This window comes from Leptodactylus fuscus, chromosome 3 (assembly GCF_031893055.1).
Source record: "Leptodactylus fuscus isolate aLepFus1 chromosome 3, aLepFus1.hap2, whole genome shotgun sequence".
NCBI classification, from domain to species: domain Eukaryota; kingdom Metazoa; phylum Chordata; class Amphibia; order Anura; family Leptodactylidae; genus Leptodactylus; species Leptodactylus fuscus.
Window position 1 is genome coordinate 30,100,432 of NC_134267.1, and position 21,995 is coordinate 30,122,426.

The window sequence follows — 21,995 nt, forward strand, 5'->3', positions numbered from 1 at the left end:
TCGCCTTTATCCTGTCACTCCCATTAATAAGGTGATATGGCGATACTTGGTCATGTCACAGGAGTCACAGCCGAAGTTTCTGTGTGGCCCTAGCCCAATTGACTATTGGTTGATGCATGTGGGTCCTGGAGTGTCCAACATCAAGGGCAGGCGAACGTCTGGGGCCATGGTGGAAATATCTGAGCCGTCTCTTGCTGCGTCATCTCTCTCACTGCGGCCTCAGCCATTTTATATCAAAATTTACTAAATAAATATTGATATTATGCTCACAAACTGATAAATCTACTTCTTGTTACCCTCTTAATAAAGTTTCGTAATTCAAAGCTTTTCCATTTCTTTTAAACCAAATAAACTGCAATGCACATGCGCATGAATCGGCCGGAAGTGATGTCACTCCCCCTGTTCCAGTCAATGCGTCCTTGCCATTCGTAAAATGGCGGCTCCCTTGCGCCTACTCCGGGGACTGGCCGCTCGGGTGCCGTTGTACCGCCGGTCCTTATCCTCAGCTTCCTCCCCGTCCTCTGCCGCCATCCGCAGCACCTTCTTGAGCTATTTCGAGGTGCGGCATGGACACCGGCACGTCCCGTCCTCCTCAGTGCGACCACGGGGAGATCCCAGTCTGCTCTTCGTTAATGCAGGCATGAACCAGGTGATGTCACGTGGGGTCCGGGGCAGCACGTTATTGGCTATAGGTTGGGGGCGTGTTTTGAGGTTGCCAAGGCGCTTGAAGCCGTGGGGCGGAGCCACTGTGGTGATTGACAGGAGGGTTCTAGGTGTCAGAACTGTGTTATTATAATGTGTAGTAGATTATAACACACTGTATCTCCTCACCTCGGATTAAGGGTAGAGATACACTTACACTGGGGCAACTATTATTAATGGCGCCACTGAAAATCAGATTCGTTTCACATCTGTGCACGCCCTTGAAGGTCACATGACAATTGGGAACTATGTCACAGACACCCCAAATTCAATCTGCTGCCAGTAGATGTCATTCTGTATACAATGGCCCCTCCCCCTTCCTTCATCTTTATGGTCAGGGACTGACGCTTCATATTTTCCTCTAGTTTAAGCCCATCTTCCTAGGGACGGCGGATCCCCGGAGTGAGCTGGTTCAGTACCGCAGGGTGGTGAACAGTCAGAAGTGTGTGCGAGCCGGAGGAAAACACAACGACCTGGAAGACGTGGGCCGAGACGTTTACCACCACACCTTCTTTGAGATGCTGGGGAACTGGTCGTTTGGAGATTACTTCAAGGTATAGGAGGAAATCCATAAACCCTGGTCCTGCCTGCACCACGTACCGGCTATCTGCCCCCTGTTACATCTGATACAACCACGTACCGGCTATCTGCCCCCTGTTACATCTGATACAACCACGTACCGGCTATCTGCCCCCTGTTACATCTGATACAACCACGTACCGGCTATCTGCCCCCTGTTACATCTGATACAACCACGTACCGGCTATCTGCCCCCTGCTACATCTGATACAACCACGTACCGGCTATCTGCCCCCTGTTACATCTGATACAACCACGTACCGGCTATCTGCCCCCTGTTACATCTGATACAACCACGTACCGGCTATCTGCCCCCTGTTACATCTGATACAACCACGTACCGGCTATCTGCCCCCTGTTACATCTGATACAACCACGTACCGGCTATCTGCCCCCTGTTACATCTGATACAACCACGTACCGGCTATCTGCCCCCTGTTACATCTGATACAACCACGTACCGGCTATCTGCCCCATTACATCTGATACAACCACATACCGGCTATCTGCCCCGTTACATCTGATACAACCACATACCGGCTATCTGCCCCCTGTTACATCTGATACCACCACATATCGGTTATCTGTCTCCTGTTACATCTGATACCACCACGTACCGGCTATCTGCCCCCTGTTACATCTGATACAACCACGTACCGGCTATCTGCCCCCTGTTATATCTGATACAACCACGTACCGGCTATCTGCCCCCTGTTACATCTGATACAACCACGTACCGGCTATCTGCCCCCTTTTATATCTGATACAACCACATACCGGCTATCTGCCCCCTTTTATATCTGATACAACCACATACCGGCTATCTGCCCCCTTTTATATCTGATACAACCACATACCGGCTATCTGCCCCCTTTTATATCTGATACAACCACATACCGGCTATCTGCCTCCTGTTATATCTGATACTACCACGTACTGGCTATCTGCCTCCTGTTATATCTGATAACTTCACATACCAATTATCTGCCCCCTGTTATTATATCTGCCCCATCCTCAATATGATCTGGTATTTTTCATGTTCCTGCAGGATGAAGCGTGCCGAATGGCCTGGGAGCTACTGACAGTCGGGTACATGATCCCACCTGATCGCCTCTATGTCACATACTTTCAGGGAGAACCAGAGCTTGGCCTTGCTGCAGATGAGGAGACCAGGGAAATTTGGCTGAGTCTGGGGTAAGTTCTTTGGTGACTTCTCAGATTTTATGTTCAGGACCTCATGTGCATTAGCGGAGATCCTCATCATTTGTGTCTCCCTGTCAGTGTACCACCATCACGTATCCTGCCATTTGGCCTGAAGGAAAACTTCTGGGAAATGGGGGACACGGGCCCCTGTGGGCCCTGCACAGAGATTCACTATGATCACGTTGGAGGTCGAAATGCTGCAGCTCTGGTGAATCGGGATAGTCCTGAGGTGGTGGAGATCTGGAACCTGGTGTTCATGCAGTATAATAGGTAGGTCCTAAAATCTGGTATCCATGTAGTATGGCAGGTAGGTCCTAGATCCTGGTGTGCATGCAGTATAACAGGTAGATCCTAGATCCTGGTGTGCATGTAGTATGACAGGTTCTAGATCCTGGTGTGCATGTAGTATGACAGGTTCTAGATCCTGGTGTGCATGTAGTATGACAGGTTCTAGATCCTGGTGTGCATGTAGTATGACAGGTCCTAGATGCTGGTGTGCATGTAGTATGACAGGTCCTAGATCCTGTTGTGCATGTAGTATGACAGGTCCTAGATGCTGGTGTGCATGTAGTATGACAGGTCCTAGATCCTGTTGTGCATGTAGTATGACAGGTAGGTCCTAGATCCTGGTGTGCATGCAGTATAACAGGTAGATCCTAGATCCTGGTGTGCATGTAGTATGACAGGTTCTAGATCCTGGTGTGCATGTAGTATGACAGGTTCTAGATCCTGGTGTGCATGTAGTATGACAGGTTCTAGATCCTGGTGTGCATGTAGTATGACAGGTCCTAGATGCTGGTGTGCATGTAGTATGACAGGTCCTAGATCCTGTTGTGCATGTAGTATGACAGGTCCTAGATGCTGGTGTGCATGTAGTATGACAGGTCCTAGATCCTGTTGTGCATGTAGTATGACAGGTTCTAGATGCTGGTGTGCATGTAGTATGACAGGTTCTAGATCCTGGTGTGCATGTAGTATGACAGGTCCTAGATCCTGTTGTGCATGTAGTATGACAGGTTCTAGATGCTGGTGTGCATGTAGTATGACAGGTTCTAGATGCTGGTGTGCATGTAGTATGACAGGTTCTAGATGCTGGTGTGCATGTAGTATGACAGGTTCTAGATGCTGGTGTGCATGTAGTATGACAGGTTCTAGATCCTGATGTGCATGTAGTATGACAGGTTCTAGATCCTGATGTGCATGTAGTATGACAGGTTTTAGATCCTGGTGTGCATGTAGTATGACAGGTTCTAGATCCTGATGTGCATGTAGTATGACAGGTTCTAGATCCTGATGGGCATGTAGTATGACAGGTTGTAGATCCTGATGTGCATGTAGTATGACAGGTTCTAGATCCTGGTGTGCATGTAGTATGACAGGTTGTAGATCCTGATGTGCATGTAGTATGACAGGTTCTAGATCCTGATGTGCATGTAGTATGACAGGTTCTAGATCCTGGTGTGCATGTAGTATGACAGGTTCTAGATCCTGGTGTGCATGTAGTATGACCGGTCCTAGATTCTGGTGTGCATGTAGTATGACAGGTCCTAGATCCTGTTGTGCATGTAGTATGACAGGTTCTAGATGCTGGTGTGCATGTAGTATGACAGGTTCTAGATGCTGGTGTGCATGTAGTATGACAGGTTCTAGATCCTGATGTGCATGTAGTATGACAGGTTCTAGATCCTGATGTGCATGTAGTATGACAGGTTCTAGATCCTGATGTGCATGTAGTATGACAGGTTCTAGATCCTGATGTGCATGTAGTATGACAGGTCCTAGATGCTGGTGTGCATGTAGTATGACAGGTCCTAGATCCTGTTGTGCATGTAGTATGACAGGTCCTAGATCCTGTTGTACATGTAGTATGACAGGTTCTAGATGCTGGTGTGCATGTAGTATGACAGGTTCTAGATCCTGGTGTGCATGTAGTATGACAGGTTCTAGATGCTGGTGTGCATGTAGTATGACAGGTCCTAGATCCTGGTGTGCATGTAGTATGACAGGTCCTAGATGCTGGTGTGCATGTAGTATGACAGGTCCTAGATCCTGTTGTGCATGTAGTATGACAGGTTCTAGATGCTGGTGTGCATGTAGTATGACAGGTTCTAGATGCTGGTGTGCATGTAGTATGACAGGTTCTAGATGCTGGTGTGCATGTAGTATGACAGGTTCTAGATGCTGGTGTGCATGTAGTATGACAGGTTCTAGATGCTGGTGTGCATGTAGTATGACAGGTTCTAGATGCTGGTGTGCATGTAGTATGACAGGTTCTAGATGCTGGTGTGCATGTAGTATGACAGGTTCTAGATGCTGGTGTGCATGTAGTATGACAGGTTCTAGATGCTGGTGTGCATGTAGTATGACAGGTCCTAGATCCTGTTGTGCATGTAGTATGACAGGTTCTAGATGCTGGTGTGCATGTAGTATGACAGGTTCTAGATCCTGGTGTGCATGTAGTATGACAGGTCCTAGATCCTGTTGTGCATGTAGTATGACAGGTTCTAGATGCTGGTGTGCATGTAGTATGACAGGTCCTAGATCCTGTTGTGCATGTAGTATGACAGGTTCTAGATGCTGGTGTGCATGTAGTATGACAGGTTCTAGATCCTGGTGTGCATGTAGTATGACAGGTCCTAGATCCTGTTGTGCATGTAGTATGACAGGTTCTAGATGCTGGTGTGCATGTAGTATGACAGGTTCTAGATGCTGGTGTGCATGTAGTATGACAGGTTCTAGATGCTGGTGTGCATGTCGTATGACAGGTTCTAGATGCTGGTGTGCATGTAGTATGACAGGTTCTAGATCCTGATGTGCATGTAGTATGACAGGTTCTAGATCCTGATGTGCATGTAGTATGACAGGTTTTAGATCCTGGTGTGCATGTAGTATGACAGGTTCTAGATCCTGATGTGCATGTAGTATGACAGGTTCTAGATCCTGATGGGCATGTAGTATGACAGGTTGTAGATCCTGATGTGCATGTAGTATGACAGGTTCTAGATCCTGGTGTGCATGTAGTATGACAGGTTGTAGATCCTGATGTGCATGTAGTATGACAGGTTCTAGATCCTGATGTGCATGTAGTATGACAGGTTCTAGATCCTGGTGTGCATGTAGTATGACAGGTTCTAGATCCTGGTGTGCATGTAGTATGACCGGTCCTAGATTCTGGTGTGCATGTAGTATGACAGGTCCTAGATCCTGTTGTGCATGTAGTATGACAGGTTCTAGATGCTGGTGTGCATGTAGTATGACAGGTTCTAGATGCTGGTGTGCATGTAGTATGACAGGTTCTAGATCCTGATGTGCATGTAGTATGACAGGTTCTAGATGCTGGTGTGCATGTAGTATGACAGGTTCTAGATGCTGGTGTGCATGTAGTATGACAGGTTCTAGATCCTGATGTGCATGTAGTATGACAGGTTCTAGATCCTGATGTGCATGTAGTATGACAGGTTCTAGATCCTGATGTGCATGTAGTATGACAGGTCCTAGATGCTGGTGTGCATGTAGTATGACAGGTCCTAGATCCTGTTGTGCATGTAGTATGACAGGTCCTAGATCCTGTTGTACATGTAGTATGACAGGTTCTAGATGCTGGTGTGCATGTAGTATGACAGGTTCTAGATCCTGGTGTGCATGTAGTATGACAGGTTCTAGATGCTGGTGTGCATGTAGTATGACAGGTCCTAGATCCTGGTGTGCATGTATTATGACAGGTCCTAGATGCTGGTGTGCATGTAGTATGACAGGTCCTAGATCCTGTTGTGCATGTAGTATGACAGGTTCTAGATGCTGGTGTGCATGTAGTATGACAGGTTCTAGATGCTGGTGTGCATGTAGTATGACAGGTTCTAGATGCTGGTGTGCATGTAGTATGACAGGTTCTAGATGCTGGTGTGCATGTAGTATGACAGGTTCTAGATGCTGGTGTGCATGTAGTATGACAGGTTCTAGATGCTGGTGTGCATGTAGTATGACAGGTTCTAGATGCTGGTGTGCATGTAGTATGACAGGTTCTAGATGCTGGTGTGCATGTAGTATGACAGGTCCTAGATCCTGTTGTGCATGTAGTATGACAGGTTCTAGATGCTGGTGTGCATGTAGTATGACAGGTTCTAGATGCTGGTGTGCATGTAGTATGACAGGTCCTAGATCCTGTTGTGCATGTAGTATGACAGGTTCTAGATGCTGGTGTGCATGTAGTATGACAGGTTCTAGATGCTGGTGTGCATGTAGTATGACAGGTTCTAGATGCTGGTGTGCATGTAGTATGACAGGTTCTAGATGCTGGTGTGCATGTAGTATGACAGGTTCTAGATCCTGATGTGCATGTAGTATGACAGGTTCTAGATCCTGATGTGCATGTAGTATGACAGGTTCTAGATCCTGATGTGCATGTAATATGACAGGTTCTAGATCCTGATGTGCATGTAGTATGACAGGTTCTAGATCCTGATGTGCATGTAGTATGACAGGTTTTAGATCCTGGTGTGCATGTAGTATGACAGGTTCTAGATCCTGATGTGCATGTAGTATGACAGGTTCTAGATCCTGATGGGCATGTAGTATGACAGGTTGTAGATCCTGATGTGCATGTAGTATGACAGGTTCTAGATCCTGGTGTGCATGTAGTATGACAGGTTGTAGATCCTGATGTGCATGTAGTATGACAGGTTCTAGATCCTGATGTGCATGTAGTATGACAGGTTCTAGATCCTGGTGTGCATGTAGTATGACAGGTTCTAGATCCTGGTGTGCATGTAGTATGACAGGTTCTAGATCCTGGTGTGCATGTAGTATGACCGGTCCTAGATTCTGGTGTGCATGTAGTATGACAGGTCCTAGATCCTGTTGTGCATGTAGTATGACAGGTTCTAGATGCTGGTGTGCATGTAGTATGACAGGTTCTAGATGCTGGTGTGCATGTAGTATGACAGGTTCTAGATCCTGATGTGCATGTAGTATGACAGGTTCTAGATACTGGTGTGCATGTAGTATGACAGGTTCTAGATGCTGGTGTGCATGTAGTATGACAGGTTCTAGATCCTGATGTGCATGTAGTATGACAGGTTCTAGATCCTGATGTGCATGTAGTATGACAGGTTCTAGATCCTGATGTGCATGTAGTATGACAGGTCCTAGATGCTGGTGTGCATGTAGTATGACAGGTCCTAGATCCTGTTGTGCATGTAGTATGACAGGTCCTAGATCCTGTTGTACATGTAGTATGACAGGTTCTAGATGCTGGTGTGCATGTAGTATGACAGGTTCTAGATCCTGGTGTGCATGTAGTATGACAGGTTCTAGATGCTGGTGTGCATGTAGTATGACAGGTCCTAGATCCTGGTGTGCATGTAGTATGACAGGTCCTAGATGCTGGTGTGCATGTAGTATGACAGGTCCTAGATCCTGTTGTGCATGTAGTATGACAGGTTCTAGATGCTGGTGTGCATGTAGTATGACAGGTTCTAGATGCTGGTGTGCATGTAGTATGACAGGTTCTAGATGCTGGTGTGCATGTAGTATGACAGGTTCTAGATCCTGGTGTGCATGTAGTATGACAGGTCCTAGATCCTGTTGTGCATGTAGTATGACAGGTCCTAGATCCTGTTGTACATGTAGTATGACAGGTTCTAGATGCTGGTGTGCATGTAGTATGACAGGTTCTAGATCCTGGTGTGCATGTAGTATGACAGGTTCTAGATGCTGGTGTGCATGTAGTATGACAGGTCCTAGATCCTGGTGTGCATGTAGTATGACAGGTCCTAGATGCTGGTGTGCATGTAGTATGACAGGTCCTAGATCCTGTTGTGCATGTAGTATGACAGGTTCTAGATGCTGGTGTGCATGTAGTATGACAGGTTCTAGATGCTGGTGTGCATGTAGTATGACAGGTTCTAGATGCTGGTGTGCATGTAGTATGACAGGTTCTAGATGCTGGTGTGCATGTAGTATGACAGGTTCTAGATGCGGGTGTGCATGTAGTATGACAGGTTCTAGATCCTGATGTGCATGTAGTATGACAGGTTCTAGATCCTGGTGTGCATGTAGTATGACAGGTCCTAGATGCTGATGTGCATGTAGTATGACAGGTTCTAGATCCTGATGTGCATGTAGTATGACAGGTTCTAGATCCTGGTGTGCATGTAGTATGACAGGTTCTAGATCCTGGTGTGCATGTAGTATGACCGGTCCTAGATTCTGGTGTGCATGTAGTATGACAGGTCCTAGATCCTGTTGTGCATGTAGTATGACAGGTTCTAGATGCTGGTGTGCATGTAGTATGACAGGTTCTAGATCCTGGTGTGCATGTAGTATGACAGGTCCTAGATCCTGTTGTGCATGTAGTATGACAGGTTCTAGATGCTGGTGTGCATGTAGTATGACAGGTTCTAGATGCTGGTGTGCATGTAGTATGACAGGTTCTAGATGCTGGTGTGCATGTAGTATGACAGGTTCTAGATCCTGATGTGCATGTAGTATGACAGGTTCTAGATCCTGATGTGCATGTAGTATGACAGGTTCTAGATCCTGATGTGCATGTAGTATGACAGGTTCTAGATCCTGATGTGCATGTAGTATGACAGGTTATAGATCCTGATGTGCATGTAGTATGACAGGTTCTAGATCCTGGTGTGCATGTAGTATGACAGGTTCTAGATCCTGGTGTGCATGTAGTATGACCGGTCCTAGATTCTGGTGTGCATGTAGTATGACAGGTCCTAGATCCTGTTGTGCATGTAGTATGACAGGTTCTAGATGCTGGTGTGCATGTAGTATGACAGGTTCTAGATGCTGGTGTGCATGTAGTATGACAGGTCCTAGATTCTGGTGTGCATGTAGTATGACAGGTTCTAGATGCTGGTGTGCATGTAGTATGACAGGTTCTAGATTCTGGTGTGCATGTAGTATGACAGGTCCTAGATTCTGGTGTGCATGTAGTATGACAGGTCCTAGATCCTGGTGTTCATGTAAGTAGGTTACTTTCTAGTACCTGCTATTCAAGATAATTTAATTCTAAACCCTGTTCTGTGTGCAGTGTAAATTCTAGACTATGGAGTCCAGTAGCCGGTACCGGCAGTTGATGATAATCTGGAAACTGTAGAGCTGGGTCACCATAATCCAGTACTGGAGGGAATGTTCTGTTCTGTGATGATTCCTCCTGTAATGGGTCTCTCTCCTCTGTCAGTCGACCTGTCCTGGGGAACCGGGGCAGGCGCAGACCTCTTTGCCTGAGTCAAGGAGTATCTCTGGTGGTGGCAGCCCGGAGAGAAACAGGACTGGTAGTCCTGGGTACCCTTGGTGGTGGCAGCCCGAGGGGAAAACGGACGTTGGGGGACCTTCTGCTCCGGCAGATGGTCCATCGGTTACTCGACCCCACTCGGTCACCTTTTGGTCCTTGTGGGGAAGAGTTTGGTCAGGAACCTCCCTCCCCTTTAGGGGAAGGGTGCGTTTTTTGGCAAGCATCCTGGGCACGTTTTTTTTTAGTGTGGCACCCACGCTTTTTTCGTGCACTTGGTGTTACTGAGTATCTGGTAGTTTTAACACATAATTCATGATTACCTGGGTTCCATAATCTAGAACCTGTTTGGAGACTATTCCAAATAGGTCAGGATTACCTAGATCCAGATTTGGGGTATTAGGTTAGAATACAGTGCGGGGTTCATATTGTGTTACGGGTAGATTATAATAATCTAGAACAGATCCCTAATGTAACATAAGAGGTGCCAGGTGATCCTATAATGAGGAGTTATTTTAGATCATCTAGAACCTGAATTTGTAGTAGACTGATCAGGATAATAAAGTCCTCACTATTTGTGGTGTATAATAAGAAACTAGATCCTGGCATTGAATTGCAATAACATGTCACCAGAACAAGGTGTTTGTGTATTAGAACAGATAATCTAAAACCTGGTGTTGATATATTTTTGGACAGAGAGGCAGATGGACGCCTCAGGCCGCTACCGCGGCATCATGTGGACACTGGGATGGGGCTAGAAAGATTGGTCACAGTCCTTCAGGGTAAACGCTCCAACTATGCCACAGACCTGTTCACACCTATCCTGAGGGCCATCGAGAGGGTGAGTGTTATAGATCACATTCTCCGATATCTAGAGTAGACACTTCTGGAAGGACCCAAACCAATATCTCGCTTCTTAGGGATCGCAGGCCCCTCCGTACCAGGGGAGACTGGGTACGGAGGACGCTCATCATGTGGACATGGCGTATCGTGTGGTGGCCGATCACATCAGGACTCTGGCGGTCTGCATCGCTGATGGGGTATACCCAGGGCCCTCCGGAGCAGAGTGAGTGCTGACAGATCTTGTCCTCCATTTCTGGATTCTAGGTAATGGAGAGATCCCAGAAATTGGGTAATTCATTGCCTTTCATCTTCATGGATATGCCAAGACTCCATGAGTGATTTACTGTCAGTCTGGTCCTTGCCAGGCGTGGGCGATGTTCTCTTGGTCGGTCAGTACATTGTAAAAGCCCTCCAGTATGAGTATTATAGCATAGAATGTATATTTTCTATATGAGGCCGCTGCCACCTCCATTGATGCCCCTATGTAACCAAGGCTTCTCTGCTTCTCAGACTCATACTACGCCGCATCCTGCGCAGAGCCATCCGCTTCTCCTCTGAGGTTCTCCACGCTCCTCCAGGCTTGTTGTCCTCCTTGGTTCCCACGGTGGTGGAGATCCTGGTAGGTGGAGCCCCCCACCCATAAACCAACCAGATATAAGCTCCTGTATTATGCTTCATCGCTGTGTGGTTATATTACAGGGGGAGGCGTATCCTGAGCTGCAGCGCGAGAAATCCCAGGTTAGTGATGCTTCATGCCTACTAGAATATCTGGAAATTGTCCTGACCTAGTCCTGCTCATGCTGCTGAGGGATTGCTGCAGTGTATCATGGTGTCATGGCACTCATATATTGTCTCCATTACTGGTCTGTCCATCCTGGGATCTCCACAATTCTTGGTGTTACATTATCAGTGTTGAGGAGTATAGATGACTTTCACCTGTTTCTGGTTGTGGTTTAGATCATGAGGATTTTGAATGACAACGAGGAGGCGTTTCTGATCTCCCTCCAGCGGGGGCGTCATATCATTGACCGCACTATTCAACAAGGAGGGACTAGTAAGGTATTTCCAGGTAAGTGATGTGACAACTTGGGGGTGACTGTGGCATTCTGCGCTCTTACGTCTTGTGCTTTCTCCGCAGTGGGCGTGGCCTGGTCTCTGTACAGGAACCTGGGCTTCCCTCTCGATCTGATCGGATTGATGTTGGAGGAGAGAGGGCTTTCCCTGGATATGGCGGCTCTTGACCAGCTGGCTGTGGAGGAAGCCGAGGTCAGTGACTGTCCACACCAATGATCAATCTAAAAGTTTGCTACAGTGTGTTGGTGAATACCATAATTTTTCAACTGGTAGCGGGAAGTCGATAGGGCACAGATGTCAAACACAAGGCCCGCAGGCCAAATTCAGCCCACCACCTTGTGTTATCTGGCCCGGCACTTGGGCCTCAGGCAGTATTATAACAATAAAGATGGCGGACGCCATCTTAACCGCTGTGCTATGCTGGTGGCTGCCATCTTTATGCCAACATAGCACAGTGGTTGCAGAGACTCCATACCTTCCTGTACCATCCTGGTGATGGGCGGTGAACCAGTGCAATTGCAGCTTGTTCCTGCCAGCGTCAAGACGTACTGACATTGTGCGGCGGGATCCTGCAGAGAAGAAGATGCCCAGACCAGTAGTGTGCTGCAAGGTGGCAGGTGAGCACTCCTACACATCTTTCAACTTCCTTAATGAAAACTGCAACCTCCTGCAGCTGCAGATCCTCTGTATCTGTAGAGTTGTAGCTCTCCCCCTCCCCACTAGCCAATCAGTGTATTGTTATGCTGGTGTCTGCTGTAAAGCGCTGCTAAAGGGGGGCCATTCACACTTGAGCCGCTGTTCACCTCTTGGATTTCCATCCTAATTCCCGGAGTAACTGCATAGGGGACGGCTTCCCACAGTCAGTTTAAAAAGCAAACTGTCGGTGTCCGTATGCAGCCTCTCCGTGGGGAAACAGTTTCTTTTGGCCAGACACAAAGTCGGACGTACAGGAGTGTGGATCTGACATTCTGTTCATGAATTCCCAGACTGTGGTATCACATTTATTTCCTCCATGCTTTCTGCATGTAGATGAAGGTCAGAAACCAACAAGCGGATGAGACCCCGACCCGGCTGCAGCTGGACGTTCACTCTCTGGCAGAGCTGCAGCGCAGGAGAGTCTCCAGCACCAACGATTCACCAAAATACAACTACAGCCTTGGAGCTGACGGGAGATACGGTAAGATGGCCGCCATTTTGCCTTATTGTTGATCATTCCTCTCTGGATCATCCTCTTATATGTCTCCTTCCTGCAGTGTTTGGTCCCTGCCAGGCCACCGTACTGATGCTGTACAAGGACCAGTCCCTGTTGTCAGAGGTGGACCGAGGTCAGCGCTGCGGGGTCATCCTGGACCAGACCTGTTACTACGCTGAGCAGGGGGGGCAGAGCTGTGATCTGGGGTACTTTATACGAGAAGGGGAGCAGGTAACAGGATCCGTCCATATGCTCTGTATTCCTCCTACTCCTCCCTGTGGTCTGACGCCCCTGTACCCTCCCTACAGGACATCTTATTCCCGGTGGAGTCTGTACACGTGGCAGGAGGTTACGTGGTGCATGAAGTCACCGCCGCTGAACCGCTGAGAGTTGGGGATTGCCTTGTGCTGTTTCTGGATGAGGTATTTATAGCTGACAACCTGATCACTTGGACACTTGACTTAGTTTAATCTCTTCCTTGCTTCTGCTGGTTTGCTGTCTCGTGTACCTTGTTGTTGTACAAAGAGGACAGAGCAGTGTCCTGTGGGGGGCGCTAACATACCTACTGACCTGTAATATATTATGTGATGAATAGTCGCTGATGTCATGTTGTTATGGCCTCTCTCTACCCCCAGGGCCAGCGCCTGGCATGTATGGTGAAGCACAGCGCCACCCACCTGCTGAACTTTGCCCTGCGTCAGGTCCTTGGAGAGAAAACAGCTCAGCGCGGGTCACATGTCACAGCAGAACGCCTGCGCTTTGATGTCAGCGTCACGGTGAGGAGACTGAAATACGAGTGTAAATCCCCTATATGGTTACCAGGAATCCCAGGGCTCGGCCTCTTCATGTGATAAATATATACTGGCGTGTAATAGACATATGTCTGTATCTATAGGGTCCTGAAGGTGTAATAATCATATATTTATAGGGTCCTGGACATGTAAACAGACATCTGTAGGGTGCGGTGAGCAGGCGGCAGCTACAGTTGGTGGAACATATATACTAGCATATACTAATAGACATATATTACTATCTATAGGATACTGAAGGTGTAATAGACATATTTCACTATCTATAGGGCTCTGGAGGTGTAATAGACATGTATGTCTCTATCTATAGGGTGCTGTGAGCGGGCGGCAGCTGCAGGAGGTGGAGAAGTTGCTGCAGGATCTGATTGCACAAGACCTGGAGATTGACACGGCGCACATCCCACTATCTGACGCCAAATGTATCCAAGGTCTGAGGACTGTGGATGAGGTAGGAGCTGCATTGTATTGTGGGAGATGTAAAGTGTCAGAAGTGTGAATAAGTAGAGCGTGGGCATGGTGTAAGATGTCCCTGTAATGCCTCCTCACTCTCTGTCATATATGGCCTCGTCTCTCCACACCCCCATACTTTATAGTAGAAACCCTGGAGAATGATCCAGTCTCAGGGCCCAACAAATAATGGTTGTCATATAAGAAAAAAATTTTTCACAAAACCAAGACTCAGAGCAGAACTCTAAGAGTCAGTTCACACAGAGTTTTTTGCAGGTGGTTTTTGATGCGGAACTGCCTCAAAATCCGCCTAATAAAACGCCTCCCATTCGTTTCAATGGGAGTCACCCGCAGTTTTTTTCCCGCTAGAAATTTTTTTACAACAAGCGGAAAAAAAGTGACATGCCCTATCTTCAGGTGAATTCTGTGGCCGAGTCAGCCGCGGCGTCTGTGGCTCAAGACTCCCTCCTGATTAGGCCCATTCATCGGGCATCCCATCGCGGCTAGCCGCGCAAAAAAGCTGGCAGCGGAAAATGAAGAAGAATTTCCTCTTCATTTTCCACCATGTGAACTAACCCTAAATGCATCAGACTCAAGATGTCAAATCCCAAGGCCAGGCATAACTATTATCTCTATTTCCAATGATAGTCCTTTTAAGCCAAAATCAGTCCCATAAATGACTTGAGACCCTTCAATTATCTTAGACGAGGCGGCTACATAAGTGACAACTTCAGATTTAGCATCAGAATATTACCAGTTGTCACGTCTCCTTCCTTATGACAGTTCTGCCAGGGTTAATACAATTTAATACAAGGGTCTTCCTCTTGGCAGGTGTACCCAGATCCAGTACGTGTGGTCTCTGTCGGGGTCCCTGTGGAGAAGTTGATGAATCGGAGCTGTTGGGATGGTCTGCAGACGTCTGTGGAGCTCTGCTGTGGCACGTGAGGAGTCTCTTTATATTACCCCTCCCCTATCCCATAGTACATTATTAGTAAGGGCCTCCCATCACATGTCACGTTCACCCAGGAGCCCCCCATCTTCTCCTCTCTACACAGACATCTGCTCCGCACTGGAGCCATTGAGGACCTGGTGATAGTCTCAGAAAAACCGCTTGTGAAAGGGATCGTCCGACTCATCGCCGTGACCGGAGAAGAAGCCAAAAAGGTTATAGGGCAAATACTCTAATCACCTCCAGAGCTGCATTTAACATTCTCATACTGCAGTCACTTCCAGAACTATTTACTATTCTAATACTCCAGTCACCTCCAGAGCTGAATTTATCATTCTTGTACTTGTCACCTTCAGAGCTGCATTTACCATTCTTATACTCCAGTCACCTTCAGAGCTGCATTTACCATTCTTATACTCCAGTCACCACCAGAGCTGCAGTTACCATTCCTATACTCTAGTCACCTCTAGAATCCTGCAGTCCTAGTGACTCTGGTGTATTAATCGTCTTCCACAGGCACGAGAGACTGGTCAGGTCTTGTGCAGAGAGGTGGAGGCCATCAGTGAGCGCATGAGGACGAGGCCGAACACCCTGAGTGACGCCCAGCAGCTGTCCAAGGAGATTGGAGTCTTATCAGATGTGAGTGCAAGGAGGGAAATGAAGAGTGTAAAGGAGCAGAGTGGGACTGAGAGAAGGGGGTTTGTGGGGAGGGGTCACTATAAAATATTGGTGGTATTTTTGGCTTTTGCGTCATGTGCAGCTCTGCATCCCTGTCTCGATTTTTACTCTGCTTTGTGCTGTTCATGTATTATTCCTCACAGAGGATTTTCCAGACTAACATATTGTAACAAACCCTCAGCTGTGGGAAGTTCTAGATCTTTATAGATGTAAACAACAATCTCTCCATCTGCTGAGAGTCTACAGAGACCTTCAAACTAAGAGGAAATGAAATATTTGCCGGAACATGCAGTGTGTTTTTTCTATTTCAGAGTGTGGATAACGCCTCCATGCCTCAATGGCAGAGGAAGGAACTACAGGCAACTCTCAAGTCTTTGCAGAAATCTGCAAACACGGCCTTACGCAAGGTGGAAGAGCGACAGGTGAGAATGATGGCAGCATTATGTTATAGCCTCTATTGTACTTCAGAGCAGCACTCCCTATTCTGCTGGTTGTTACTGGACACATTCAGGATCGATACAGCTGATGTATAGATAACAATACTCAGGATAAGTAATGTAATGTATGTACACAGTGACTGTACCAGCAGAATAGTGAGCACAGCTCTGGAGTATAACACAGGATATAACTCAGGATCAGTACAGGATAAGTAATGTATGTACACAGGGACTGCACCAGCAGAATAGTGAGTGCAGCTCTGGAGTATAATACAGGATGTAACTCAAGATCAGTACAGGATTAGTAATGTAATGTATGTATACAGTGACTGTACCAGCAGAATAGTGAGCGCAGCTCTGGAGTATAATACAGGATGTAACTCAGGATCAGTACAGGATAAGTAATGTAATGTATGTACACAGTGACTGCACCAGCAGAATAGTGAGCGCAGCTCTGGGGTATAATACAGGATGTAACTCAGGATCAGTACAGGATAAGTAATGTAATGTATGTACACAGTGACTGTACCAGCAGAATAGTGAGCACAGCTCTGGAGTATAATACAGGATAAGTAATGTAATGTGTGTACACAGTGACTGCACCAGCAGAATAGTGAGCGCAGCTCTGGAGTATAATACAGGATATAACTCAGGATCAGTACAGGATAAGTAATGTAATGTATGTACACAGTGACTGTAAGAGCAGAATAGTGAGCACAGCTCTGGAGTATAATACAGAATAAGTAATGTAATGTATGTACACAGTGACTGCACCAGCAGAATAGTGAGCGCAGCTCTGGGGTATAATACAGGATGTAACTCAGGATCAGTACAGGATAAGTAATGTATGTATACAGTGACTGTACCAGCAGAATAGTGAGTGCAGCTCTGGAGTATAATACAGGATGTAACTCAGGATCAGTACAGGATAAGTAATGTATGTACACAGTGACTGTACCAGCAGAATAGTGAGCGCAGCTCTGCAGTATAATACAGGATAAGTAATGTAATGTATGTACACAGTGACTGTACCAGCAGAATAGTGAGCACAGCTCTGGAGTATAATACAGGATGTAACTCAGGATCAGTACAGGATAAGTAATGTAATGTATGTACACAGTGACTGTACCAGCAGAATAGTGAGCACAGCTCTGGAGTATAATACAGGATATATCTATAGATTAATTTTGCCACTTCTCTCTTATTTACATCTATTCCCTGTCTCAGGCTATGGAGAAGGTTGAGAGTCTTGTGGAGAACTACTCCCCCCATCAGCCATTCATCGTGGACTCTGTGTGTGTAGAATCTTTACCAGTGAGTTATCTGGGACATTTGATGTTGGGGTTCACCATTTTGTCACAGGAGGATTTGTAACTTACAGTTCAGTAATAATGCTCCCATGAGTAGTCCTGGAGTTGTCCCTGTCACTACTTTTCGGACTATATTGGGGCGACTTTCGCCTCTTGTATGATTTCGTTGCTCCTTGTGCCTTCACCTCTGTGTCTCTGGTAGGTGCTGGTGAAGTTGGTGAATCAGGTGTGTGCCAGACGTCCGGGCTCCGCTGTGATGCTGCTCAGCAAGCAAAGCTCTGGGAAAGTGCTGTGCGCCTGTCATGTCCCGAAGGTGAGTGGTGTCTCATGGAGGTTGTAGTCTCGCCTCATATGCTCAGCTCTCTTTTAACCAGCGTCTATTTAGGAGAAATAGTTCTAGAGCTCCAGAGTCTCAGCACATTCTACAATGACATCTGCACAAATAATGCCAAGTGTCATCTGTTGTGCGGCATTTATACGATGCATCACAGCAGTTCGTTATGTAACAGGAAAGTCCTGCTGCTCCAAGAAACTAGAGACTCCAGACACATTGTAACAAACTGTCAAGACAGGAAAGGGATTTCTGCTGCTCAAATAACAGTGTAACAAATCCTCAGCTCTGCGAGCAGGACTAGAACAGGATTTCAGCATCTGTGTGTGAGCTAGAATGCTCCCATTCACTGACAGTTGTCAGAGGATGATAGTAGTGCCTCTACTTAAATCCTAAAAATCCCACTCTGACAAATCCTCCTGGCAGCTCCCAGACACCTCCCCCTCCTTCCTCACCACGGTCCCCATCCTTGGTCCTCCTCCATACATTGAGTTCTGCTGCAGGTATTATTTTTAAAGGAGTAGAAGTGGTGTTGGGTGACACGACCTGGGTGAAATGATAGGCCACGGGTGGGTTGATATGCTTGGTGAGTTCATACAGTGATTTGCTGCAAAGTTATAAAATTGCCCTGCTTCACACTACCTGTCTAAACTGTTTGTGTGCTGTGTGCAGAATCTTCTTGATATTCTATGACATACCGATTCCCCTGACTTAAATAGCTTGCCTATACTATCTTTATGTGCTGTGTGCACAATGTGCAGTGTATCTTTAGAGATACACTCAGATTTTCCATCTTCCCTAAATGACAGTGTGACTGTACTGTATGTGCTGTGTGCACAATCTCCAGCATATGGTCTGAGGTTTGCTTCTCACTTCCTGGCTCAAATTGTCATTGTGTTCACTGTGTGCTAAAAGCCCTATGTATCCTATGAGCTACAGCTTCACACACTGCTCTTTCTGGATTCACATTGTCTATACTGTCTCTGCATACTGTGTGCAGAATCTGCAGTGTATTTTCTGAGTTACAGCTTCACACAGCTCTTTCTGGATTCACACTGTCTCTGCATACTGTGTGCAGAATCTGAAGTGTATTTTCTAAGTTACAGCTTCACATTGCTCTTTCTAACACACAGTGCATATCTGTACTATCCTTGTTCGCAGTGTGCACAATCTCCTGTGTATACTATGAGATGCAGCTTCAAACTGCAATCATTTACCTCCTGCTTTTAAGAGCTGAAAGGGAGAAATCTTTCATCAAGGCCAAAGGGACGAGTTGAAAATACATCCCATACACACAACTGTGCAGTGACAGAACCCCGGTCCCCTATTACTTGCTGCTGTTAGATAGGACTTAGACTCGTGTGATGAAGTTCTGACCTGTTTCCTGCAAGCCATATGCATGATGGAAGATTTAGGCTGCAGGTTTGCACAAGACCATAAGTCAGGGCTCATGTATGGCACATCAAATAATTCAGGTACATTCACAGGCCTCCACATTGTTCTCTAATAGTAGCCTAAGCTGCACTACATGGGCAAGAAATTGCAGGAGTGTGGCCTTGCTGGTGTTGTCCAGAATCAGACTAACCTGACGACTTCTACACAGCGGCACACTTGTCCTCAGGTTGTGTGCGGTATTGCAGCTTCACCCCATTTACTTCAGTGGAGCTGAAATGCAGTATTCTGCACAAACCGTGGACAAGTGTGGCGCTATTTCTGGAATAATCTGGCCAAGTCCAATTTTTCTTATGCAGTGGCCCCTTTCTCCGCTGCTTCTGCCATTTTGCCAGTTGATCCAGGGGTCACATACTTTCTTTGTCTTCCACAGGGCTCTGGGTCTGGTCTGTCTGCAGCTGACTGGGCCGTCGCTGTGTGTTCAGCAATGAAGGGCAAAGCAGGCGGCTCCACTATTGTGGCTAATGGAAGCGGAACTAGTGAGACCCTGAATGATGTCCTGCAGAATGCTGTGAATTATGCACAGATGAAGCAGCAGGAAGATTCGTGACAGTGACGTGGAGGCTCAGATACTAGACTGAAACAAAGTGCAGCCCTCAAACCGCAAAGTCAGAAAGCATTATTAGCTCTGTGAGCTTACGCCAAAGCTGCAGTCGTAATTCTGCTGTTACGTTGGGACCTTACACCAGTCACAGCCAGAGCTGCAGTAACAACTGTTATTACATCATATGTTCTACTCATTCACAGCCAAGGCTGCCGACAAAATTCTGCTACTCCTTTAAAATTCATTCTGTGGAAACCACTCCATGCACCCCTGCCGGTTCTTTGTATGTATGGGGCATGCTCTACTGGAGTGAAGGGAAGACGTGTAGACTGATTTATATTCTACAATGCATTACACCTGCCTATTTATGAATGCAGCTTTGGATGTGATAGGAGTAGATGTGATGTCACTCGAGGTCTGTGATGTTCAGAAATGGAGCTGCATCGGCCGCCTGGGGTGGAGATCACAATGGACACGCAGAGTTTACACTGACTACACCTTTATTCCTTGTCGTCTCTGGTGACATTTAGTGGTGTGCTGTGTGGAGGTGATGGACATATGGACGGTAAATCCTTCTTGTGGGACGTTTACCTGTAGGCCGGAGGGTCTGTCGTCTCCGCACTGCTCTCCTATGGAGAAAATACAGATAAATATCTGCTCTGTATACGGTGTGTTGTAGGAGGTGGTTATTGGTGTACTGTACCTTTAAGGTGAGACCATTGGTCATGCTGAAGGTAACTATGGATGGGGCTACCTTATTAAAGTTCTGCTGGACAGGAGGAAGATGGAAAGTTCTCAACATTGCCTCTTCTACTTCACACAAAGCCAGACGTTTCCAAAGCATCTGCTGGACACAGAGCACTTCAGCGAGAGGGGTCATATAGAGAGTCGGTTGCACCCAATCCTAGTGCATCTGAGTCGGTTGCAGCTAATCCTGAAACCTAATCTCTTATCCTAACCCCAACCCTTACTTTAACCCTAACTTCAACCCTAACCTCAATCCTAACCCGAACTTCAACTCTAACTTCAATCCTAAGCCTAATCTTAACTTCTACCTCAACCCTAATCTCAATCCTAACCCGAACTTCAACCCTAACCCGACTCACGCCTCTACAGAGGAAGGGCCCTAGCTGGAGGAAGCTCCCCGGCTGAGAACAAGGCGACGTCAGGCCCCTCGTGCCCTCACACCTTCCGCCGTGGAGCAAGCTGAAAGTACCCCCCAGATAATGGACAGGCAAATGCAGTTGCTGACTGAGGCTCTGTCCTTTGTCCAGAGGGTGGACAGTGAGGACCGTTTTGAAATTTTTGGCCATTGGGTGGCAGCTTCCTGTCGCCAGTTGCCCCCTGATCGTCAGGATGATTGTATGGCCTTTATCCCAGCTGTGGTGTCAGGCTTTCGGTCTGCTCCTAGCCTGCCAGGACTGGGTTATCTCACAACCCAGTCCCGGCAGGTTATGGGCCTGCCAGAAGGTACATTCCAACTTGGACCTTCCCATGTTGGGTATGGGTATTACAATGTGACATCATTGCAGCCTCCTCTTCGCCAGCCTCCTGTGGGGGGGCCACCTTTCAGCTGGGCAACCTCCTTCAGGCCACCCTCCTGCTGCCCACCCTCCTATGGGTAGCTTTTTTGCATCTCTATTTGACCCCAACCCATACCCCCCAATTTAATTTTTTTTTTTTATAATTTGTATTCATAATTCCTTTTTTTTGTGGGGGAGGGGGGGACTGACCAGTCGTCCAGTTTCCCCCTGGGCTGCCACCACCTGGGATACTCCTGGACTCAGATCAAGTATCAGCGCCTGCCCCAGTCGACCCAGAGCAGGTCACCAAAAAGACAGGAGGGAAGCCCATTACAGGCCTCACCTCCAAACGACCGTCGGGGCGTTCCAAAAGAGTACAGCATCCCTTCGTTGACACACAAAAAGGTGACAGAGTGAAACAAAAGGTGAGAAAACAGTTAAATAAGTGGTAAAGTGCCCATCAAGAGCCCGGTTTACCGCCGGATCTATAAAAATATAGTCTTTTTTTTTTTTTTTCGAAGGCCTCAAATAGCGCCAAGGTAAACACCACAGTGCACGAAAAAAGTGGGAGTGCCACTAAAAAAAAACCATACCTGTGAAGAGATATACGGTTTTGTGTTATGTTTACATGTGATTTCTTCTTTCTTGCATATTTACCTGCAGTAGTGGAGTTGCA

The 21,995-nt window shown here is 47.0% G+C and overlaps 1 protein-coding gene across 1 annotated transcript; it reads left to right on the top strand.

Moving 5' to 3' along the window:
* Positions 1 to 363: 363 nt before the first annotated feature.
* On the top strand, positions 364 to 20,772 carry AARS2 (alanyl-tRNA synthetase 2, mitochondrial). Its single transcript, XM_075267362.1, is given in 23 exon segments — positions 364 to 389; positions 391 to 649; positions 1,068 to 1,256; positions 2,330 to 2,475; positions 2,563 to 2,754; positions 10,427 to 10,571; positions 10,651 to 10,796; positions 11,084 to 11,192; positions 11,273 to 11,311; positions 11,531 to 11,642; positions 11,712 to 11,839; positions 12,677 to 12,824; positions 12,901 to 13,070; positions 13,148 to 13,261; positions 13,475 to 13,615; positions 13,959 to 14,096; positions 14,927 to 15,036; positions 15,151 to 15,259; positions 15,561 to 15,683; positions 16,034 to 16,144; positions 17,387 to 17,473; positions 17,672 to 17,782; positions 19,626 to 20,772. Coding segments are annotated over 23 exon segments (3,030 nt in total). The 3' UTR covers positions 19,803 to 20,772.
* Positions 20,773 to 21,995: the final 1,223 nt, after the last annotated feature.